The 26,304-nt window shown below is 41.0% G+C and overlaps 1 protein-coding gene across 3 annotated transcripts in view; it reads left to right on the plus strand.

Annotated features, from left to right (window-relative positions):
- The first annotated feature begins 5,096 nt into the window (after positions 1 to 5,096).
- The window catches only part of LOC106570191 (ras/Rap GTPase-activating protein SynGAP), a 67,021-nt gene continuing 45,813 nt past the window's right edge, over positions 5,097 to 26,304 (plus strand). For 2 of the 3 annotated variants that reach the window (XM_014142239.3, XM_014142241.3), the window contains exon 1: positions 5,097 to 5,209. In XM_014142239.3, coding sequence (XP_013997714.2) covers positions 5,107 to 5,209 — 103 coding nt within the window. In that variant the 5' untranslated portion in view covers positions 5,097 to 5,106. Of the gene's footprint in view, positions 5,210 to 16,835; positions 17,982 to 18,777; positions 18,920 to 26,304 lie in introns of those variants that run through there. The other variant, XM_082961199.1, reaches the window with a different exon arrangement.

Consider the following 26,304-nt stretch of genomic DNA (forward strand, 5'->3'; position numbering starts at 1 on the left):
AGATCACCTCCTATAACCCTTCTCAGATTTTTAAGAATTGTGAGCGTTCCATTATTTGTGACATTGTGGCATTTAAAGCATATTGAAGATAGAAGCAATAGGATTTGAAGCAATAGCCTACCCACGTGTGGTCAACTATTTCAACACCGTATCGGGCTGCTCTTAGACAAGCATGTGGACTGGTCTTGATAAATCAATGAGATTTTTATTTTCACTGAATCTCCGTTTGGGTATTGGTTAGACTACAATTAGGGTGTGGAAATGTTTGGATTATTTTGCTCTTAGTACTGTAGCCTACTCCCGACCGGTCATGTTGTGCATCGTCATATTTTCCTAATGGAAACCCTGAGGGTTTCGTTTTTCATTTTTTTTGGAATAGAAACACCATAATATTAATCAAATTAATTACTCTAAATTTCTTAAAATCAATCTCATATACTATGTTCTTACAAAAAAAGGTTTTAAATTCTCTAGTACAGCCAATATTAAAGACTGTCAAATGCTTCTCAAAGATGCCCTTTGGCGGTCAAACTAGCACCAGCTAGCATTAATGGCAACAATGGCTGACACTTAAATAATGTGCCATAGAATTCTGCGGCAGTGTGCTGCTGTATGACGCAACGTTTACAGGAATAACCACTGTAGGGTCATTGTCCTGTTTGAAGGTGAACCTTTGCCCCAGTCTGAGGTACTGAGCGCTCTGGAGCAGGTTTTCATCAAGGATCTCTCAGTACTTTGCTCTGTTCATCCATCCCTCGATCCTGACTAGTCTCCCAGTCCCTGCCGCTGAAAAAATCCCCACAGCATGATGCTGCCACCACCACGCTTCACCATAGGGATGGTGCCAGGTCTCCTCCAGACGTGAGACTTGGCATTCTGGCCAAAAAGTTCGATCTTGGTTTCATCAGACCAGATAATCTTGTTTCTCATGGTCTGAGTCCTTTGGCTGCCTTTTCACAAACTCCAAGCGGGCTGTCATGTGCCTTTTACTGAGGAGTGACTTCCGTCTGGCCCCTCTGCCATAAAGGCCTGATTGGTGGAGTGCTGCAGAGATGGTTGTCCTTATGGAAAGTTCTCACATCTGCTGTACACAGAGGAACTCTGGATCTCTGTCAGAGTGACCATCGGGTTCTTGGTCACCTCCCTGACCAAGGGCCTTCTCCGCCGATTGCTCAGTTTGACTGGGCGGCCAGCTCTAGGAAGAGTCTTGGTGGTTGCAAACTTCTTCCATTTAAGAATGACGGTGGCCACTGTATTCTTGGGGACCTTCAATGCTGCATAAATGTTTTGGTACCCTTGCCCAGATCTGTGCCTCAACACAATCCTGTCTCGGAGCTCTACGGGCAATTCCTTCGACCTCATGACTTGGTTTTTGCTCTGACATGCATTGTGAACTGTGGGATCTTATATAGACAGGTGTGTCCCTTTCCAAATCATGTCCAATCAATTTACTTTACCACAGGTGGACTCCAATCAAGTTGTAGAAACATCTCAGGGATGATAAATGGAAACAGGATGCACCTGAGCTCAATTTCGAGTCTTTTAGCAAAGGGTCTGAATACTTATGTAAATAATATATATATATATATATATATGTCACGTTAGTCGTAAGGATGGGACCAAAACGCAGCGGGAATGTGTATGCTCATCTTCTTATTTATTAACGAAACAAAACACTTAAACAAAAACAACAACGAAAAACAGTCCTGTGAGGTACACAGCTACACATGGAACAACTACCCACAAACACAGTGACAAAAACCCCTTACTTAAATATGGCCTCCAATTAAAAGCAATGAAGAACAGCTGCTTCTAATTGAAGGCCAAACCAAAACCCTGAACATAGACGTAGACTAAATAGACACCGACGTAGAAATATACTAACATAGAACATTGACCATAAAAACCCGAAACACACTAAACAAACACCCCCTGCCATGCCCTGACCAAACTACAATACCAAACAACCCCTTTTACTGGTCAGGATGTGACAATATATATATATATATATATATTATTTTATTGGCAAAAAAAAGAAAACGTTTTTGCTTTCTTTTTATGTGGTATTGTGTGTGTAGATTGACGAGTAAAAAAAGTATTTAATCAATTTTAGAATTAGGCTGTAAGGTAACAAAATGTGGAAAAGGGAAGGGGTCTGAATACTTTCCGAATGCACTGTATACCACAGCCTTCAGCCAATCAGCATTCAGGGCTCGAACCACCCAGTTTATAATCAATTAAATATTTTTGGTGAGCCTTGTCCAATCTAGAACAGCCCATTGGGTCAGGAGCCAGTTTCTGTATCGTGAGGCAGCACATAGATATAGCATAGAGGTCTCTCTCTTTCTTTGTCAAAAGACACCACTGTCTTTCTATCTCATGAAAGCTTATGAATTGAGGATAGGTCTATTGTATTTTTAGGACAATCCGTAACCCTGATTGCCAACTCTATTTACGGCAAACTCTGCTGCTACCTCCTGGAGAAAATATTTTTTTTTTTTCTGCCACTGCCACTGCCACTCTACCACTGTTAATTGTGCTATTGATCCCAGTTTTTGTTAAAATGTTTCAATTAACAAATTCCTCTTATCTCATTCTTAGATGGAATTTGTGCCTCCCCCTTGTCCTCGCGGCCCCAGACCCCTTCCAATGGCCTGGCTTATGATCCCCCGGGTTGGAACCCATGTCGCTCGATGAGAACTGGGAGTCAGCGCTACATGTTTGACCAGGAGGAGGTAGGATGAATACCTCCATCTTGTTCACAAGAGACAAGCGCATGCAGGACATGGAACACAACCACAGTCCTGCTGATTTTAATTTCTCTCTAGCTCTTAATTGGTCAGTGAATCTATTTGATTGACTAGACTAGAGAGTCCACATTGATCTCTGAAGTATTTACCTATATGGGTATGGTGCACCTAACCCCTGTTTGGATCGGAGTGTTGTCCCTAACCAATAAAGGTACAGTTTGTTTTATATAGATCATTTGAGTATCCAGACTAGGTCCTACTTTATTCTGTTACCTATTAAAGGTGATGTGTTTAAATGTTATAACGCTACTAGAGAGTCCATACACCCGACTACCTAGGTCTTTATCAGTCTAGGATTGAGAGACAGGGGTGAGAAACAAGGTACCGCAGTGGCAGTTAGGACAGGTTGTATTGAATGTGGTGTCGTATGGGCAGCCCAATTCTGATCTTTTTCCAACACTAATAGTTTTTTGTCTTTTGACCTTTCAAATCAGATCTTTTCACATCAGAGCTCATTTTGAGCAGATCTGATTGATCAAAAGACCAATTAGTGAAAAAGATATCAGAATTGGGCTGCCTGAGTAAACGCAGCCATAGAGATCCACATATGATCCCTAGCACTGTTTAATTATTCAATTATGTTTCTATTAAATTCTATACGTTTCCATTAGGTCCAAGTGGGGGTTATTGAATTATTTAGTTAATAAGAGGTGTCTCATCAAGTGGTTATGAACATATTTAAGGAATTGCTGTTGTAAAGAACAGCAAGCATGTTATTGTATCATACAATTTTTTTACATTTGTTTTTGTATTATCTTTCCCCCCATTTGAAAGTCCTGTTTTACAGCTCATACATATACAGACTGATGAAATTAGTACAAGCTAAAGCATTGATGATGCAATGCAATATATCAGTGTTTTATCAGTTTCGATTAGGACAGTGGAAGTGGACAAATTTGTGGATTGAAGTAATTAATCAAAAACAGTTGCTAATTGAAAAATAAATACATTTCTGCTCTGGGTAGACACAGCTTAATACAACACGGGGCAGTCCACATGTGAGAGCTGATGTCCCAAAACTAGCCACTGGAGGGAGACATTATTCAACAATACAATGAGGTATTGTACTATTTAAAGTACAGTAGACTTGCAAAGACCCCCCCCCAGTCCTCCAAAAAGTGTCCGGGAGACACTTTTTTGTTGTTGTAAATTTAACCTTATATGATCGTAATCATTGTTTTAGGGTTAGGGTTTACTATGAAAATGAGCGGAATCCCTCTTACCTTTTCCTTTAGCGTGGATGGGATGGGGGATGAAATGAATCTATTGATCTGAGTACATAGCACAAACATTGATTATAGTTCATTATTAATTATAGTTATACAAAACATCCCCAATATGTTTTAGTCACTGCACGTACTGGGGTAGTGCATTTGAAAAATCTGTGCAATACTATAACAGTGAATAAAGGAAAAAAGCTATTTAACTTAGATTCAACTTAATAGATCTTAAGTAAATTGGGATGACAATTTGTTATTGCTAACGTTACCATTGCTACACTTTTTTATGTGTTTTCTGCTACTTACTATGACACAGTATAACAATGCCAATGTCACTGGTGGCTCACGTCACCTGTCTGGGGAAATACCTGTGGGAGAAGGTATTTCGGACCACTCGCTTGTCCTTTCACTGTCCCTTAGCCAAGGTCTCTTTGCCCCAGCTAACAGCAGAACCCACTAAACATAATGTTCAGTAGCTCTTCAAGTTCAATGAGGTTGTGCTGAGCCATCTACTTTTCTCTCTGTGGTATTTCATGATGTCAAACAACTATGTATAGTAAAATGATCTCCGTGTTTAAGTCTTTAAGTGTGGGTGGAAAATGCCCTTGGTCCTTGAGACAGTCAACTCTCAAAGGTTTAGATTTCAGGAGGGGAGGTTTTCAGTTTTGAGCTTTATTATGTTAAATGCTGTACATATATTAAGTCATATGAAGGTAACTGAACATTTTACACCATGAAATGGACATAAATAAAATAATAAAAACATGTAGCAGTGTTACACAACTAACTTTTTCTTATACAGCATATGCTCTGGTTTGATATGATCATTTAGCATAAATTAAATTATCCATTTAGCATAAATTAAATTATTTAATATCCTGTGCAATCACTTTTTTATTGCAGGACAACAGCTAAAGAAAGTGAGGCTTTAGTGCCCAACACCAGTGATTTCTACAGTATGTAGGGGAGGTGCTAGTAGGAGGGATGAACGGGCGTGGAGTGACCAAGGAACAATCTGACGAATTGACTTTGACCTCTCTGACCCTCTGTTCCTGCCATAGGTTCACCCTTTACTAATGCGCGAGCGTCGCTCAGGCTCTCAGCGCAGTGAGCGCACCAAGCTGCTCCGAAGGACAGTCAGTGTGCCGGTGGAGGGGAGACATCAACACCCTGAGATAGGTATGTAGAACATATATCCCGAAAAGATTTCTACTGGATTACAAAGTGGAAAGTATGTAAATGCCTTCCAGTTCAGTAGCACCAATTCAAATACATCGTTTTTTGTTTTTCTGGGTATCTGCAGGCTCTTGTTTAGTACATGCATGCTTGCAGTTCCCAGGCCATTGTATTTGTTAGGAGTCGATTTAAATACACCACTATGAAAGCATACTGTTGGTTACTATTCGGCTTTGCATTCCTTCTCTGTGCCTTTTTATGTGTCAATCAAATCAAATGATATATTATAAACCATCAGTAGCTCACAGTCATGTTTATACCTCAAATAAATAAGAAGTGCCCACTTGCAGTTTGTAGTCTTTTGTTGTTGAAGTGATGCATTGACATGATGCACTACAGTATGTCAAACAACAATTTGACCGTATTGGTATTGGTCAGGTTCAAAATATTATAAAATGTTTCATTATACTATTGTTCTGGAAGCATAGAATAGTTTAATTATTTAAATAGATTTGTAATCAAACTGCACCATGAAACAAGCTAAGCGTTCCCTGATTGCTGGTTTAGAGAAAATCTTTTTTCCAATGGTCAGTGTTGGCATGTACCTGTATGCCGCAATCAAATACAGAGATGAAGAAATGCGTATGGAAAACAATAATTTTATGAATTTCGGAATGAAATGCCTATAATTGTGCCTCTAAGAATACATCTATTGGCTTTGTTGATACAATTGTTAATACTCTGTAGCCTGTACATTAGTTGGTGGGTCGTTCCACCAATTCGGTGCCTTTTGATCAATCTAATTAGCATAACAAAATAATCCCTATAAAATGTGTCAGTTTAAATCCAATCAAATCAAATTGTATTTGTCAAACGCGTCGAATACAACAGGTGTAGACCTTACAGTGAAATGCTTACTTACAAGCCCATAACTTACAATTCAGATTTTAAAAAAATAAGTGTTGAGTAAAAAATTGAAAATACAAGTAACAAATAATTAAACAGCAGCAGTAAAATAACAATAGCGAGGCTATATACAGGGGTTACTGGTACAGAGTCAATGTGCGGGGACACCGGTTAGTCGAGGTAATTGAGGTAAAATGTACATGTACAGTAGTTAGAGTTAAAGTAATTATGTATAGACAATAAACAGAGCGTAGCAGCAGCGTAAAAGAGGGGGTGGAGGGTAATGCAAATAGTCTGGGTAGCCCTTTGATTAGCTATTCAGAAGTCTTATGGCTTGGGGGTAGAATCTGTTAAGAAGCCTTTTGGACCTAGACTTGGCGCTCTGGTACCACTTGCCGTGCGGTAGCAGAGAGAACAGTCTATTACTAGGGTGGCTGGAGTCTTCCTCTGACACCGCCTGGTATAGAGGTCCTGGGTGGCAGGAAGCTTGGCCGTACGCACTACCCTCTGTAGTGCCTTTCGGACAGAAGCCGAGCAGTTGCCATACCAGGCTGTGATGCAACCAGACAGAATGCTCTCGATGGTGCAGCTGTAGAACCTTTTGAGGATCTGAGGACCCATGCCAAATCTTTTCAGTCTCCTGAGGGGGAATAGGCTTTGTCGTGTCCTCTTCACTACTGTCTTAGTGTGTTTGGACCATGATAGTTAATTGGTGATGTGAACACCAAGGAACTTCAAGCTCTCAACCTGATCCACTACAGCCCCGTCGATGAGAATGGGGGCGTGCTTGGTCCTCCTTTTCCTGTAGTCCACAATCATATCCTTTGTCTTGATCACGTTGAGGGAGAGGTTGTTGTCCTGGCCCCATACAGCCAGGTCTCTGACCTCCTCCCTATAGACTGTCTCATCGTTGTCGGTGATCAGGCCTAAGCTAGAGATATCTGTTTGTTTTTTTGCATTGGATACAACTCAATCCACCACATCCACCGATGTTGCACTTCCGCATCTGCTGTGAAATGTGACAGAGCTAGTGGTGTTGTTCAGATCATGAGACATCCCAATACTCGGTCTTCTAGAAAAATAATCTGTAGCGTCCAAACAAACTATTATTCCTCTGATGAGACTTCTCATGATCACGGTGTTCCCAGTTTTGCTGTACGACCCCCACAAGCGTCTTTGGACTCGCCTGAAGTCGATACAGCCAATCTGCTTACTTCTGTCTGTAGCGTCTGAACAGTTTGGGCTACAAACTAATATCCCTCTGTGGAAAGGTGAGGCTCTTATGAACACGTACATGTCTGAATGTCCCCCAGGATCCGTTGAAAACATTTATGGAAGTACAGTATATACAGTGCTTTCGGAAAGTATTCAGACCCCTTCACTTTTTCCACATTACAGTCTTATTCAAAAATGTATTAAATGTGTTTTTCCCCTCAACAATCTACATACAAATACCCCATAATGACAAACCAAAAACGTTTTTAGACATTTTTGCTTATGTATTTGGTTGAAGTGCCTTTGGCAGAGATTGCAGCCTCAAGTCTTCTTGGGTATGACGCTACAAGCTTGGCACACCTGTATATGGGAAGTTTCTCCCATTAACCTCTGCATATCCTATCAAGCTCTGTCTAGTTAGATGGGGAGCGTCACTGCACAGCTATTTTCTCTCCAGAGATGTTCGATCGGGTTCAAGTCTGGGCTCTGGCTGGGCCACTCAAGGACATTCAGAGAATTGTCCTGAAGCCACTCCTGCGTTGTCTTGGCTGTGTGCTTAGGGTTGTTGTTCTGTTGGAAGGTGAACCTTCGGCCCAGTGCTCTGGAGCAGGTCTTCATTAAGGATCTCTCTGTACTCTGCTTCGTTCATCTTTCCCTCGATCCTGACTAGTCTCCAAGTCCCTGTCGCTGAAAAACATCCTCACAGCATGATGCTGCCACCACCATGCTGCACTGTAGGGATGGTGCCAGGTTTCCTCCAGAAGTGACTCTTGGCATTCAGGCAAAAGAGTTCAATCTTGGTTTCATCAGACCAGAGAATCTTGTTTCACATGGTCTGAGAGTCTTTAGGTGCCTTTTGACAAACTCCAAGTGGGCTGTCATGTGCCTTTTACTGAGGAGTGGCTTCCGTCTGGCCTCTCTACCTTAAAGGCCTAATTGGTGGAGTGCTGCAGAGATGGTTGTCCTTCTGGAAGATTCTCCCATCTCCACAGAGGAACTGAAGAACTCTATCAGAGTGACCATCGGGTTCTTGGTCACCTCTCTGACAAAGGCCCCTTTCCCCTGACTGCTCAGTTTGGCCGCGAGGCCAGCTCTATGAAGAGTTTTGGTGGTTCCAAACTTCTTCCATTTAAGAATGATGCAGGCCGCTGTGTTCTTGGACACCTTCAATGCTGCAGAAATGTGTTGGTACCCTTCTCCAGATCTGTGCCCTGACACAATCCTTTCTCTGAGCTCTACAGATAATTCCTTCAATCTCATGGCTTGGTTTTTGCTCTGAAATGCACTGTCAACTGTGTATATAGACAGGTGTGTGCCTTTCCAAATTATGTCCAATCAATTCCATTTACTACAGGTGGACTCCAATCAAGTTGTAAAAAGGATGATCAGTGGAAACAGGATGCACCTGATCTCAATTTCGAGTCTCATAGCAAAGGGTCTGAATAGTTATGTAAATAAGTTATTTCTGTTTTTTTACTTGAATAAATTTGCAAACATTTCTAAAAACCTGTTTTCACTTTGTCATCATGGGGTATTGTGTGTAAATTCAAATATTAAAAAATATATATTTTTGAATAGGGCTGTAATATAAGAAAATGTAGAAAAAGTCAAGGGGTCTGAATACTTTCTGAATGCAATGTAAACCGATGTGAAATATATTTTCCATTAACAAAAAGATTGTATTTTCAGCTGTTTGAAGCTGGTATACAAAACCGAGAGTAAAAGACAAAAACAAAACTTAAAAACGCGAAGCATAGAAATAGTGTACATAGAACAGACCTACCGCTTCTTAGACTTGCTTTCTATGAGAATGACAGATGTATAACTTGAATTTTGTAACTTCAAAAGTTACATATTGTCACGTCCTGACAATAGAAAGATGTTATTTTCTATGGTAGAGTAGGTCAGGGCGTGACAGGTTTTTTTTCTCTCTCTATGTTTTCTATTTCTATGTTCATGTTCTAGTTTTGTATTTCTATGTTGGTTTTGTTTGGGATGATCTCCAATTAGAGGCAGCTGGTCCTCATTATCTCTAATTGGAGATCATACTTAAGTAGGGGTTTTTCCACCTGGGTTTGTGGGAGATTGTATCTTTGAATCAGTGTATGTTTCACCTCTGCGTCACGGTTTGTTGTTGGAACGACACACACGCTGCACTTTAGTCCGCTCATTCCTACGACGAACGTGACACATATTGCAGCTCTAAGTACCAAATAAAGTAACAATATTAATGATTTCATCTTAAATCAGCCATGAATCCCCTGACAGGGGAAATAGAAGCTTGTTGTATTCAACAGGGAGGGGCAGTTTAAGCAAGATTAAAAAAGACTAGAAATGTTTCATGTTGTCTATCTATGGGTAACAGGGTTGATGAGTCATGCTTGACTCACTCAGTTTTCCACCACAAAATACTAGAAAATGGCCAAAAATAGTAGAACCAGATCACCTGCTTTTACGCTATGATTTGACTATTAGATGTTCAATGTTTCTTTTAAAAAATATGAAAATAAATAAGGAATAGTTTCACTATATTAAAATGAGAGTTCAGTTCACATGAAAGAGTTGACCTTAAAATTAGGAAAACATATATAAATATATTTTACCTTGTCCATGTGGTCAATATTCATTGACTATAACAGACTTTTAAAATTCAATGTTGGTGCACAATTTAAGATATCTTAAGATATCAAATGGACCTAAAAGGCACGCATTTTATTGAACGAACGACCCTGGTACATTTGTACATACTGAATTAGAGATACACTGTATTTGTAGAAAGCAAAGTTTTCAGATTTATCTAGTGCCCCATGGAATTGGCTGGTGGTGGTAATGTGCAATTATGAGCATTAACACTTTTTCTAATTCACCAGTATTTGTGAGTGGGTTTCACAGTGGGACTGCAATATGTAATCATGTAATTAATGATGGAGTGAAGAACTTATTTTCCCACATCAACAATTAATGCTGGCTATTTTATTAGTGGTTCACAAATTGGTTCACAAATTCTTCACCTTTAATTGTCCTGTTATTCTATGTAGATGAAATGCTTTTGGCTGTCAGCTAAATGGGTTTTGTTAAAAACACAGCTTCTGAAATTACATAACATGATCTGAATCCAGAGTCCCAATACTCAGGGAAAAAGTTAAAAAAAACGAAGATGTGACATGGGAACCACTTCCATGCATGTTATTGCAACTTGACTACAGTCTGTCTCATTTTTACCCAACTTTAAACCAAAACGCATTTACATGGTTCAAAGTTTTGCTGATTTCACATTGAATTGATGTCCGCCAACAACAAACTAAACGTTGGACTGAGGTCTGTGCCCAGTGGGAGAGCATTCAGTTCTGCCTTAAAAAGCATCAAGAATAGCTGCTCTTGCCATGACATAGTGACCAGGTGAATACAGGTGAAAGCTATGATCCCTTACTGATGTCTCTTGTTAAATACGCTTCAATCAGTTTAGATGAAGGGGAGGAGACAGGTTAAAGAATGATATTTAAGCCTTGAGACAATTGAGACATGGACTGTGTATGTGTGCCAGTCAGAGGGTGAATGGGCAAGACAAAAGATTTAAGTGTCTTTGAACGAGGTATAGTAGAAGGTGCCAGGCGCACCGCTTTGTGTCAAGAACTGCAACGCTGCTGGGTTATACATGCTCAACAGTTTCCCGTGTGTATCAACACTTGTTAAGCAATTGTTAAGCATTTACAATTGATTAAATGTAGATTGTTTGTCACTGGCCTACACATTGTCCAATGTTTTACAAATTAATTACAAATCAAAAGCTGAAATGTCTTGAGTTAACCCTTTATGTTATGGCAAGCCTTAATACGTTCTGGAGTATAAATGTGCTTAACAAGTCACATAATAAGTTGCATGGACTCACTCTGTGTGCAATAATAGTGCTTAACATGACTTTTGAATGACTACCTCATCTCTATACCCCACACATGCAATTATCTGTAAGGTCCCTCAGTCGAGCAGTGAATTTCAAACACAGATTCAACCACATAGACCAGGGAGGTTTTGCAATGTCTCGCATTGGCTGTGATAGGAGAAAACTGAGGATGGAGCAACAACATTGTAGTTACTCCACAATACTAACCTAATTGACAGAGTGAAAAGAAGGTAGCCTGTACAGAATAAAAATATTCCAAATACTCCATATTTCAAGTATTGTGGTGGCTGCATCATGTTATGGGAATGCTTGCAATCATTTTTCTGACTTGGGAGTTTTTCAGGATAAAACAAATGTACGAAATGGAGCTAAGCACAGGCAAAATCCCTAGAGGGAAACCTGGTTCAGTCTGCTCTTCACCAGACACTGGGAGTTGAATTCACCTTTCAGCAGGACTATAATCTAAAACACAATGCCAAATCTACACTGGAGTTGCTTACCAAGAAGACAGTGAATGTTGGCCAAGTTACACTTTTGACCTAAATCTACTTGAAAATCTATTGGAAGACCTGAAAATGGTTGTCTAGCAGTGATCAACAACCAATTTGACAGAGCTTGAAGAGTTTTGAAAATAACAATGGGCAAATGTTGCACAATCCAGTTGTGGAAAGCTCTTAAGAGACTTACCCAGAAAGACATTCTGCTGTATTTACTGCCAAAGGTGCTTCTACAAAGTATTGACTCAGGGGTGTGAACATTTTCTAAAAACATGTTTTCACTTTGTCATTATGGGGTATTTGTTTTATTTATTTTTTATTTAACCTTTATTTAACTAGGCAAGTCAGTTAAGAACAAATTCTTATTTACAATGACGGCCTACCTCGGCCAAACCCTATCCTGGACGATGCTGGGCCAATTGTGCGCCGTCCTATGGGACTCCCAATCACGGCCGGTTGTGATACAGCCTGGAATTGTGTGTAGATGGGTGACAGAAAATATACATTTTACCCATTTTGAATCTAGGCTGTAACAACAAAATATGTAATAAGTGAAGGGGTATGAATACTTCCTGAAAACACACACACACACACACACCCCACACACACACACACACACACACACACACACACACACACACACACACACACACACACACACACACACACACACACACACACACACACACACACACACACACACACACACACACACACACACACACACACAGCAGCAATCATTATTGGATTTGATGTCCAGGACTCTTGCAGTTGCAGCGCAAGAGAGAAGAACACCATCACAAGTTTTACACATCAACAGTGTACCGCGATCGGTTTAAATCTGTACTTTAACAATATCATACAATGAATTGGACCCCGTTTGTGAAAAAAAAGCAGCTCTTGTGCCAAACGAAGTACTACACTGCCCGTTTGAAACTAGATTGTATGAAACGCATACAAATCAAAACGTAACTGTACATCAGTTCAAACATGCTCTCTCTCTCGTAATGCATGAATGCTTTTATATTTTTACACCAAATACAAGTTTTGATGAAATAGGGTAATGCCCAAATCGAATGTGAGTTTTTTGTCTTGATTGACTTTTGTCTTAGCTGACAAGTGTCCTTGTGTCCCACTGAGCTTACAAACTACCCAGTGCAGCCCTTGTTTTAGTAGCAATTCCGTAATCAGGCACTTTGAATAGTCCAGATCAGGAGATGAGCACCGATAAGCCTTGATATGATAATAGGCAATGTGTGTGTGTGTGTGTGCGTGCGTGCGTGCGTGCGAGACACATTTAAAATAATGAATTATAATATAGTGGGGAAAAAAGTTCAGTCGAAGAAAATAAAATGATACTGCAACATCACCGAGGTGAGATCTCATCTCTCTCCTGATGGTAACCATGGTAATAACCAGGCTGAGGTTTGTTAAATAGTAAGAGATTTTTCTATGACTCTTATGTGGATGCTGTTAAAAATATGTGTTGGTCTGATGTGATTAATGAGGAGCATCCAGACACTGCACTTGATGAATTTATGAAATTGCTTCTTCCAATTATTTATAAACATGCACCTGTTAAGAAACTGACTGTTAGGACTGTTAAGGCTCCATGGATTGATGAGTAATTGAAAAACGGTATGGTTGAAAGAGATGGGGCAAAAGGAGTGGCTAATAAGTCTGGCTGCACATCTGACTGGCTGATTTACTGCAAATTGAGAAATGATGTGACTAAACTTAACAAAAAGAAGAAACTGTATTATGAAGTCAAGATCAATGATATAAAGAATGATGGGAAAAAAACTTTGTTGTACTTTTAAATGAAATTATGGGCAGAAATACAAATTCAACTTCATCTTTCATCGAATCAGATGGCTTATTCATTACGAAACTATTTGATGTTGGCAATTATTTGAATGATTATTTCATTGGAAAAGTGGGCAAACTAAATGCAGAAAATGCCAACATCGAACAGTGAGCAATTGTATTCATGCATAAAAAAAATAATAATGAAAGAAAAGCATTGCAAGTTTGAATTTTGTAAAGTTAGTGTGGGAGAGGTGGAAAAATTATTGTTATCGATCAATAATGACAAACCCCCTGGCATTGACAACTTAGATGGAAAGCTACTGAGGATGGTAGCTGACTCTATAGCCACTCCTATCGGTCATATCTTTAATCTGAGCCTAGAGGAAAGTCTTTGTCCTCAGGCCTGGAAGGAAGCCAAAGTAATTCCACTTCCCAAGAGTGGTAAAGCGGCCTTTACTGGTTCTAACAGTAGACCTATAAGCTTGCTGCCAACTCTTAGCAAACTGCTGTAAAAAATGGTGTTTGACCAAATACAATGCTATTTCTCTGTAAACAAATGAACAACAGACTTTCAGCATGCTTATAGAGAGGGGCACTCAACATGTACTGCACTGACACAAATGACTGATGATTGGTTGAAAGAAATTGATAATAAGAAGATTGTGGGAACTGTACTGTTAGATTTCAGTGCAGCCTTTGATATTATTGACCATAACCTGTTGTTGAAAAATCATATGTGTTATGGCTTTTCAACCTCAGCTCTGAATTCACAATATGGCAATCTATCTAATAGAACTCAAAGGAAGCTTCTTTAATGTCAAACATGTAAAGTGTGGTCTACAGCAGGGCAGCTCTCTAGGCCCTCTATTCTTTTCTATTTTTACCATTGACCTGCCACTGGCATTAAACAAAGCATGTGTGTCCATGTATGCTGATGATTCAACCATATACACATCAGCAACCACAGCTAATGAAGTTACTGAAACTCTTAACAAAGAATTGTAGTCTGTTTTGGAATGGGTGGCCAGTAATAAACTGGTCCAGAGCATCTCTAAAACTAAGAGCATTGTATTTGGTACAAATCATTCCTTAAGTTCTAGACCTCAGCTGAATCTGGTAATGAATGGTGTGGCTGTTGAACAAGTTGAGGAGACTAAATTACTTGCCGTTACTTTAGACTGTAAACTGTCATGGTCAAAACCTATAGATTCAATGGTTGTAACGATGGGGAGAGGTCTGGCCGTAATAAAGAATGCTCTGCTTTTTTGACACCACACTCCAAAAAGCAAGTTCTGAGGCTAGTTTTCTCTAATCTTGATTATTGTCCAGTCGTGTGGTCCAGTGCTGCAAGGAAAGACCTAGTTAAGCTGCAGCTGGCCCAAAACAGAGCGGCATGTTTTGCTCTTAATTGTAATCAGAGGGCTGTTATAAATATTATGCATGCCAGTCTCTCTTGGCTAAGGGTTGAGGAGAGACTGACAGCATCACTTCTTCTTTTTATAAGAAACATTAATGTGTTGAAAATCCCAAATTGTTTACATAGTCAACATACACACAGCTGACACACACACTTATCCCTCCAGACATGCCACCACGGGTCTTTTCACAGTCCCCAAATCCAGAACAAGTTCAAGAAAGCGTACAGTATTATATAGAGCGCTAATTGCATGGAACTTCCTTCCATCTCATATTGCTAAAATAAACAGCAAACCTGGTTTAAAAAAACTGATAAAGTAACACCTCACGGCAGAATGCCTCTCCCCTATTTTACCTAGATAGTTTGTGTGTATGTATTGATATGTAGGCTACGTGTGCCTTTTTTTTTTAAGTATGTAGTTCTGTCTTTGAGCTGTTCTTGTCTATTGATGTTCTGTATTATGTCATTCTGTATTATGTTTCATGTTTTGTGTGGACCCCAGGAAGAGTAGCTGCTGCTTTTGCAACAGCTAATGGGGATCCTAATAAAATACCAAGTACCAAACCGTTCAGATTTATTTTTTTACACCAAGATGGCTCACGCGCTCCATTTTCCTCTATATTTTCCTCCTCTTCAAGTAAAAAATCTCCTTTTGTGCTGCCTGCAGATAAAAGGGAAATAATCAATGGCATACAGTATGGTTGTCATGGAAACTGGGAATACTGATTTATCCCCCCGTGGCTGGCTTGGTTGGATCCAGGAACCATGATTGGCTAGTACAGTCTCATCTTTAATAAACTGCTGTAGAACACGGAACAGGTGGTCAGAATACAAATTGTGTAGTTATGTGTTCATTCAAAGATGCATGGAATAAGAATCCTTCAGTTTAGTGAGTATTTTCTTTAACAAAATGCCATCTGCATCAGTGGTTGAATGAAGAGCTGTACATTTAGACTTACTCTACCCATTGTTGATAGAAATGTAGGGCATGGAGTTTGCTTTCAATTCATTCACCATTCCAACTCCAAACTTCATAGTATCAGCCTTTAGGAAAATTCTATCTCTGAAAATGCTTGGCATTTTTATTTTCATGGTGTGGCACCATGTGGGGTGAAGTGCTGATGCTACAGAGCTACTAGGTTCAGAGAGGCAACATTTGTGTGGCAGTGGTCTTCAAACCTGGTCCTCGAGACCCCGGATGTGTAGGTGTTCTAGCAACTGATCAAGCCTTTGATTGGTTAAATCAGGTTTGTTATTATTGGTCTTCAACAAACGGCTGCAAATCCAGTTGATCTCCAGGCCTAGGGTTGATCAACACACATCTGTGGGTAATAAATAAAGTACACATTCTGCAGCTGGAGGAGCGTCTTTTGAACAGATATAGATTTCCTATGTAGTCAGATATGATTTATCAACACTGTTGGTTGGTGTCCTAAGCCAATGCCTCAATGCAAATGTCTAATTGTCAGTCTTCTTTAGAGGACGTAATACATATAAATGACTGAGGAGTAAAAATAATATAAAGGTCAACTGACAGTATGCCATAGCTGCCAAAATATCACCATATAGGCATATGTGGGTTCCCAGGGTCCCAGAAAGCTCCCAATGTTCCCAAATGTTGGGCACATGCACATCATTTGAAACACAATTGAATGCTTTAGTCTTGGGAGAGCTGTTTTACTTTGCTAAAAATGAATGTGTAGTTGGTAGGCTGTTGTCTGGTTCGTTTGTGACCATTTAGGCTACCACGGTTTACCGTGCATCCTGTAAGCCTATAGCGCAATTGCGCCCATGCTTCCCACACACTTCCCCCTCTCTCGTAACCTCTTCTTGTTATGCTTCGTGTGTGTGCGCGCGCCCCCCGGTCGTCGTTGCAAGCGATAGAGGGAGAGAGAGCGCGCGCGCCAAAGAGAGAATATAATCGAGAAGGAACGATTTCACCAATCACCTCCGCCTCTTTCTGACAATTTGCATCTCAATCCTCTCGTTGCAAGTGACAGAGCTAGATGAAGCGCGACAAAACAGATTGGCGACAATGTATACAACATAACCTATGCGGACACCATCGATCAATCCAGCTCTCCAAGCTACAAATAAAGTCTGACGCAGCACCATAGAGAAATAGATTTGACGGTAGAACGGAGGGAGCATCAAAGCTGAAACTCCTTTGAATTATCCAGTTAATTTGGAATGTGATGCATTTACATGTCGGTTTATTGGACTTCAGTGAGGGGATGACAGACTACGGACGTGTCCTCAAGTCTTCCCCGCTGCTATCAGCAAACAAAGTGTAGCCTACGAATTGGAAAATATTCCATGTTTTACGCATTTTCTGGATTTGGGGCATATACGCGCATTGGAAAGGTATAATACGTCTATAGGCTATCTTTTCTTTATTGCTGGACAGACGTGGTGTGTAAACGCGCATAGCCTGAGCACGATGATGCATTCGTAGTCTAGTTGTTGGCATACACCCTACATTTCTACACACGTTTCTGCCTGTATGATAACTCTGGCCTTGTCATATCGATTAAAGTAGGGGTGATGTATGATACGCATTTAATATTGACACATCGTTCTGTGAATTTCAATCACATGTGTGATGGCATTCAATAATCTTCCGTTTCTTTCACAGAAATACTGAATGCATTTGACAAACAATTGACAGATGAACCTACCTGATCATTGATCATTAGATTGATAATTAGGCTATCAGAGAGTACAAGTAGGCCTATGTTTAAATAGAACGCCAGTTATGGTATTAAAGAGTAATAGGCTGCAAAAATAATCACAACAAAAAGATGAAAAAAATCAGCCTCAGAAGAGATTCTGTAGGTTACCGAGGAAACTGCAAAGGGATCGCATTTCAGCTTTGTGGTTGTAAGACAGTCGGAAGAGAAGGAGCCGGGGGAAAAGACCAAGGAGAGGCCGCGGCCAAGGAGCGTTCTGTGGGACTGCACGACAAGGAGCTACCGCTGCCAGCACTGGAAAGCGTGGCTTGGGGTTGGTGGAAGAAAGAATCGAATAATCGTGAGACGTCATAACAATCATTATAACAAAACACATCACGATATCTTTTGAATAATACCATATTTTTGATTGTGTTAAGAGGTGTGGCAAGCAGCCATTTCTAAATTAACATATTTTAACAAAGGCTATTTATAATATGTATGTTGTATAACTAATATTTATCATTTAAAGACTGTGTGCAGTTATATTTGAATAATCCAGTCTCTGTGATAACCTTGTATTCTTAGTTGCACTGACGATATAGCATTGTAATAATGGGATGTTTAGAAATACATTACCACAGACACAAGCTAAGTCCATGTCACAAGCAGCACAAACTCACTTAAAACAGTATCCTGTTAATGTTATTCTCTAAAATCTGCACACTGATAAGAACCACCAGAAAGATGATCAGCCTTATGACTCCTTGTCCTCAACAACATGTTGGCAAAAGACATATGCTTACTTCACAGAGAGCTATCTTAATTTATTCAAAGTATATTATCATAAATGCAATTGCACACACATCTACAGAAAAGGTGAACATTTTCAAATGCATACTAATTTGGCTTAAAACGATGAGATGCACACACTCCTATTCCTGTCCAATGTGATGTGAAGAGTACCACTTTGTTAGTGATAAAGGAGTATGGATATCAGGCACCTTTAAGTGTCTCAAATGTGGTCACATAGATTGCTGTTAAGCACAAGCTAACTTAAAAAGGAGAGGACCCTATACCCTATTACTGGACACATCTCAGCCCACACCCTCAACCTGTGTTGTGGACCAACTAAACCTGGAACCTCTTTAATATAGTCAACCTTAGCCGGAAGCGACCTGGAAAACTAACCCCCCTGCCTAAGCAACTTGGAAATCAACCTTAACTCTGCTGACTCCAACTCACCCAGTTATCGAGCTGCAGTACTTGGAAATCAACGACTCGCAACCTGACGTTTGGGTAAGGCCTGTAAATCTATCAGCGTCTTTGATTATTTGTCTTTGTAATCCTCTCCAATGTTGAACGTCAGAAGTGTCATGTCCATTCTAAATGAGACTGACTTGTAACTTTAAACCGTAATAACACTGAAGTTCCAATTGCTCAACAAGTGCCCTGTCCAGAAACAACACCTAGCTCCTACCCCTATGGCCATGTTGATCTGAATTAAGTTAATAGGTATACGTTATATGGTAGTAGCTCCTTCGCCCTCTGGTATGCTAGATGGAGCTGCTACCAAATGGTTTTACCTGTCCAATTCCTTCAGATCTACATGAAGTGCCAAGGGATTGTTTCTGGACCGGGCCGTGAGCTGTTGTGAAATGGTGAGGATACAGAACAGAAATCTGGATTAATACAAGCTAATAAGGGGCCAGGGATGGGGCTGGTCCCCTTGGAAATTTGGACGTGGAATGTATGTTACTGATTGCTCTAAAGATTTATTGTAACAATAGTTTTGGCATTGGCCATGCATGCCATGTTGTACCGTTCAGAGGCTACCTGAACAGTCACATCACATCTTGATTTGTTGTTGGAGGACCTGAGGCCCACAATATTGTTATTACCAGTATCTCTTCCCGGTTAATGTATTGTAGCCAATGATGTAGTGGAGTCTTTTTTTATTTGGTGAATAGCTTTATGCACTTATTATGCTAAATTAGCATTGTTAGTGTTCGCCTTTGTTTCTCTGCCACCTTTATATACCCACCTTTTTACCTCTACATCCCTGCTTGTAACGCTACATACATACAGTATACTTAGGTCCTTCGTTTGTTCCTGTTAAAACGCTAGCCTTACCGTTTCCACATTTTGGCCAGAATTAAATAATTACAGATGGTGGACTTTCCACAACTCGTTTTCAGAAGTGTTTGACTTGCACAACAGTGTGTCCTGGATTGGAGGGAGTTGACACTTGATTTAGCAATAAACAGTCCCATTCCGTGAGCCGGATGACTTTCCAGCCAAGTTTGCCATCCGCACTGAATAGGTCACAACATGGGACAGACAATTTCTAAACTCACTAGGTCCGGGATGTGCTGCTGTGCAAATCAAGGGCACTCCTGATAGCATAGTTGTGGAAAGTCCTCCACACTCAATGATAGCGTTTGGCAAATACATGAGTTCCACATCTTATTGGCTGCTAGTCAAAGAATTGCTTTGAACTTTTGGCATCAAGATGTCTATTGATGTCGTGTTTCCAAATGTAAAGCTCCTCTTATCTGACTCAGTTTACTCCCTCATATAGCATAAGCTTTGTACTGTACCTAACAGATTGGAAACCGAAGTTAGTGTGTGCAGTGAAAACTTCAAATGGACAGTTGTCATGGTAACAATAGGAAAAGGGGCGCATAGGGAACAGCATTGAGGCAGATAGAAGCCTACAGTAGATGCTGTGGCAAACTCCTGCAGTATCATTTTTGTTTTTCACACATCAAATTGTTCATTAAACACTAATCAAGAATGTTTGAGTGTAGTTAGCTACAGATGATGTTAATTAACCCCAGAGTCTAAGCCTCTGGCAATATCTACTAAGCTACTAACATTTAGACTTTTTTAAGATGCTTATAAGATGGATCATTCAGCTATTTGATTTGGAATTGTAGGACTCCTGTAGATATCCAAAAGAAATATAAAACAATTATTTGATGAAACATTGCATTTGGTAGTACTGCTGTTAGCCCATATTAGCATTGAATAACACATTCATACAGGGCAAAAAATGTAGTCCAAAAATGAATCAAAATGAAGTACGATTTGAAGTGTCTGAAATGCATCTGAGAGATATAGGAAAGCATCAGAGACGGGGAAAAAGGTTACATGTGCAACCCTGGTTCCAAAAAAAAGCATATTCAGCACAATTCATTTTTACCTCACAAGTCACAGATGAGCTGTGAATTGTATAGCAAAACGGACGACATGTTCGTTGCAAATCCTGGGCTCATACCATTCAGACTTTACAGACGTTTTGTGAGAAGACTTGTGCAGAGTTGGCACGTCCACGGGACCGACTTTAGACAAGTCCTTTGAAGCTTGTGGGCGTCGTAGAGCAGAATGGACTACATGTTTCTATTTGTAATAGTCTCGGCTTTTCAGAACAGGTTATAGTTATATAATAGTTTCATGCTCAAATCCCTCTGACTTTACAGACATTTTGATGAGAAGACCTGTTTTGGGGATGTCTCCTGGTCTTACAAACACCGATGTAGCTTCCTTCATCCATTGTTTCTTGCGCAACAGCCAGAAAATTAGCCATAGTAGTACGGCGCCTCTGGAGCAAATTAGGGTTAAGTACCTTGCTGAAGGGCACATTGACAGATTTTCACCTTGTCGACGTGGGTATTCGAACCAGAGACTTTTCAGATACTGGCCCAAAGCTGGTCAGAAAAAGCCGGAAATATTTATGAAAAGGCCTTGTATTCCGATGACTTCTTAAAAATAAAGATTTAGTCTCGGTAACACTTTACTTGACACCCAGTGTCATAACAGCAGGTTCCATAACCTGTCATAATATGGTCATAACACTGTCATGACCATATATAATTACACCCATTGTGACATATATTGCGTTAATATATGGCTGGTTATGACACCTACATAGGAGTGTCAAAACCCACATTTATTCAAATGAGTTATTTAGATCCTTTGTTGTTGTTGGGTCTGTCAGTCAGTCATCAGTCAAAAAGAGAATGTCTTGTCCTGCTCCTCAAATATGCTCCTGCATTCAGCCCAGTCTTCAACAACAGAGCATTGGGGTAGGTGCATGTGTGACATCAATGTGTGCGCAATTACAATGCTCATTTAAGATGGTCAATTTCATAAAATATTATGTAATATAAACATACTGTTGAAACTTAGGCTATGGTGTAATGGAATGTTTGGCCTTGTGAGGTAGGTTTTGAGGGTTTATGACATATTATGACATGGTTATGACTGTGTCATAAGGTGTTATGATGCTGGGTGTCAGGTAAAGTGTTACCAATATTTCAAACTCATGCACAGAGAAACACATGCGAAAGGGCTATTGTGTACTTCCCAAACACCCACTCTCAATCTTCCTTGCTCTTCCCCGATCTCTCTTTTTATCTACGTCCCTTTCTCGCTCTCTCTCCCTCTCTCTTTCTCTGTGTATCAGTTGGCTGGAAGCTGTTACCACCCACACACACTCCGGCCTGACATAAAATGTACATTCAGAATATAAGCACGCACACACACGCGTGCACACACATACACACACACACACGCATACACACACAGATGTTCACAACGATGCAATCACACACAGACAAAGTTATTTCAGTGTTTAAATATTTTGTTGTGTGATATGTAATAATGCCACAGCAAGTGTCATAAGGCATGTTTTCACTAGGATACCAGTTACGTGTTTTATTACTGTTCCATGCCTCTAGTACAAGGCCCTGTGCAAAGCTATTTGATTTGTTCCTCACACATGAGTGTGAGAAATGCACTCTCATTTGCACATTTTGTGTCTGTGTGTGTGTGTGTGGTATGTTGGTGCGTATTTACTGTTGTTTTGTCCTGGAAAATTAACATGTTTGTAACTCTCAAGTCTCTTGCTCCAAATGTATTAGTTGTGCCAATGTCTTATGGTTCAAGTGGAATTTCTTGGAGTTGTTACCATGGATACCAAACAATGAGCTGGGATCTGGAATAGAACATAGAGAGAGAGTGAGAGTTGAATATTGCAAAATGTTGAACCAAATGGACAAGTGCCAAATATAGAGTATACAACCTATATTTTCTCTTTCTTTGATGTACATGTCAGGCCACGTTATAAACCCGTTGCCGAGAGAACCGGGGCCTCCCGACCTGTCCCGAGAGTCGCCGGAATCGGCTGAGTCACTGCTTCCCGAGCCTATGCAAATAGGTAAAGCTGGGCTATCGCCAGAGGAACGGCAATACAGGATCAACACGAAGAGTTGTCTGTATAGCGGGACTCTTAGTCATTTTTAGTCCTCTTGTCCTTTATAAGAGATCAGGCTCACTGGTAGGAGCCCTGTTCGTGCCATTCTGCTGTGTGGTAGCCAGTCTAAATCTCTCCGGGTCCTCATTGAGTCTGGGGCCTATGAGAGTTTTTTGGACGCTACCCTGGCTTCCGAGCTGAACAGCCCCTCTTTACTCCCATGGAGGTTAGAGCGCTGGACGGGTGCCCTATAGGCCAGGTCACTCACATTACCACTCCCATCAACCTACGGGTGTCAGGGAATCACAGCGAGACTATTCAATTCCTGCTCATCAAGTCTCCTCAGATTTCCGTGATATTGGGATTCTACTGGCTCCAGTGACACAATCCCCTCATCGACTGGGCTGCTGGTGCCATCGTGGGCTGGAGCAGGTCCTGCCACACTCATTGCCTGAAGTCAGTTCTGCCTTCCCCGGGACGTCTTCCTGGGGGCTTGGAAATTTCCCTGAACCTCTCTGCCATTCCCGCAGAGCACCAGGACCCATGGAGGGGTTCAGTAAGGCCCGGGCCCGGTGTCCAAGAAGGTCAAGTCTGAGGTGCTGGCACGCCGCTATAGTGCCACGGCTACACCCCCGAAAGCCGAGATCTTTCCCCCCCGCTCCCAGATCAGGTGTCGCCCATTTTCCCCATTATCCCCTGTGTACTTATACCTGTGTTTTCTGTTTGTCTGTTGCCAGTTCGTCTTGTTTGTCAAGCTTACCAGCATTCATCCTGTCAGCTCCTGTCTTTTTCCCTGCCTCTCTTTTTCTCGTCCTCCTGGTTTTTGACCCTTGCCTGTCCTGACCTTGTACCCGCCCGCCTGACACTCTGTACCTTTGCTCCACCTCTGGATTATTGAACTGGGTTACTGAACTCTGCCTGTCCCTGAGCCTGCCTGCCTTGACCTGTCGTTTGCCTGCCCCTGGTGTTACAATAAACATTGTTACTTCGACACAGTCTGCATCTGGGTCTTACCTTATCCTGATAGAGCCTGCTAACTGAGGAGTGTTAATTCACCTGTTTCCATACATGTTTCATTTTAAAACATTTATCTTACAAAGGAGTAATTTAATCTAAGTGCTTAACAATTTATCTGTACATGGAATTGTATTTGTTTTTTTTTACTCATTTCTTTCTAATCTTTACAGGAAAATGCCAATTGCACTCTCTGATGTGTGGAGACATTTCACTGCAGCTAATGTAGAAGGAAAAACTGTGTACATTTGCAAATACTGTACCAAATCATATGTGAAGAATGCAACAAAGATACAGAATCATCTGGCCAAGTGCATAAAGTTCCCTCAGCGCTCACAACAAGCAACCTCTGACAAAAGTCCCTCTACTTGTATTTGAGGTGAGAATTATGAATCAGACGCCTTATCGATAGCAACAGCTCATGGTCCTCCTGGAATCAGAAGTTTTTTGACTCAATGGAGGAACGTAGTCAGAGAAATGTTGATGAATGTCTTGCTCGAGCTGTGTATGCAACTGGTTCACCTCTGATGCTCACAGGAAATGTGTATTGGAAGAGATTTCTGAATGTTCTTCACCCAGCATACACCCCTCCAATCAGACATGCTTTATCTACACATTTTCTGGATGCAGAGTTCAACAGAGTTCAAGTGAAGGTCAAGCAAATCATAGAGAAAGCAGACAGTATTGCAATCATCTCTGATGGGTGGTCGAATGTTCGTGGGCAAGGAATAATTAACTACATCATCTCCACCCCTCAACCAGTATTCTAAAAGAGCACAGACACAAGGGACAACAGACACACCGGTCTCTACATTGCAGATGAGCTGAAGGCAGTCATCAATGACCTTGGACCACAGAAGGTATTTGCGCTGGTGACAGACAATGCCGCTAACATGAAGGCTGCTTCGTCTAAAGTGGAGGAGTCCTACCCTCAAATCACACCCATTGGCTGTGCTGCTCATGCATTGAATCTGCTCCTCAAGGACATCACTGCACTGAAAACAATTGGTACACTCTACAATAGAGCCAAGGAAATGGTTAGGTATGTGAAGGGTCATCAAGTCATAGCAGCAATCTACCTCACCAAGCAAAGTGAGAAGAATAAGAGCGCCACATTGAACCTGCCCAGCAACACCTGTTTGGGTGGTTTTGTCATCATGTTTGACAATCTCCTGGAAGGGAAGGAGTCTCTCCAAGAAATGGCCATATCACAGTCTTCCGATATGGACAGCCTCATCGAGATGATCCTCCTGGCTAATGTATTTTGGGAGAGAGTTGTAAGAAGCCTGAAACTCCTAAAACCTATAGCAGTAGCCATTGCACGGATTGAGAGAGACAATGCCATCCTATCTGATGTTCAGACTCCGCTTGCAGATGTAAGATAATCAATCCGTACTGCCCTGCCCACTTCACTGTTGCTCCAAGCAGAGGAAACTGCAGTTCTGAAATACATCAAAAAGCGTAAAGACATCTGCCTGAAGCCCATACACGCCACAGCGTACATGTTGGATCCCAAGTATGCTGGCAAAAGGATCCTGTCTGGTGCAGAGATCAACAAGGCCTATGGTGTCATCACTACCATGTCTCGCCACCTTGGCCTGAATGAGGGCAAGGTTCTTGGCAGTCTGGCGAAGTACACTTCCAAGCAAGGGCTTTGGGATGGAGATGCAATATGGCAGTCGTGCCAACATATCTCATCAGCCACCTGGTGGAAGGGACTTTGTGGATCTGAGGCTCATTCCCCTTTTGCCTCCATCATCCTCCAAATCCCACCAACATCAACCGCCTCAGAGCGCAACTGGTCCTTGTTTGGGAACACACACACCAAAGCACGCAACAGGCTGACCAATACAAGGGTTGAAAAATTGGTGGCCATCCGGGTAAATTTGAGTCTTTTTGAGCCTGACCATTTTTTCATTCTCGACAAGGTTGTAAAGTGACGGTGAAGATGAGGCCTCAGAGTCTGATGTTCAAGAGGTGGACATTGAGGAGGTCCAGGGAAAAGACATGGAAGCCTGAGAGGAAGACAACCAAAGCTTTAGTTTCTAGACTATTATTTTACAGATGTATGTTGAGAACGTTTTTGGGAGATGCGATGGATCATTGGGGATCATTCAATATTCCTTTTCTTTTGTTGTTCAGTGAATTTATCCCATGTGAAGAGTCAACTCATTTAATTAAAGTTGAATTCATAACTAAATCGTTTTTTTTAACAGTTCTACATAATTCATGGGTTGCACCTCGGTCACTCGGTCGCGTAGTTGCCATTGTTAACAACATTCTACAAATGCCGCAACATATTGATGTCCGACTGATGGTTAATGCTCAGTCTTTCTGAACAGGGGCTAATGACTGTTCAGACAAAATTACACAATAGAGGCCTGGAAATACGATGACATTGCTAAAGTAGACA

Source organism: Salmo salar, chromosome 14 (assembly GCF_965601325.2).
Source record: "Salmo salar chromosome 14, fSalSal1, whole genome shotgun sequence".
NCBI lineage: Eukaryota > Metazoa > Chordata > Actinopteri > Salmoniformes > Salmonidae > Salmo > Salmo salar.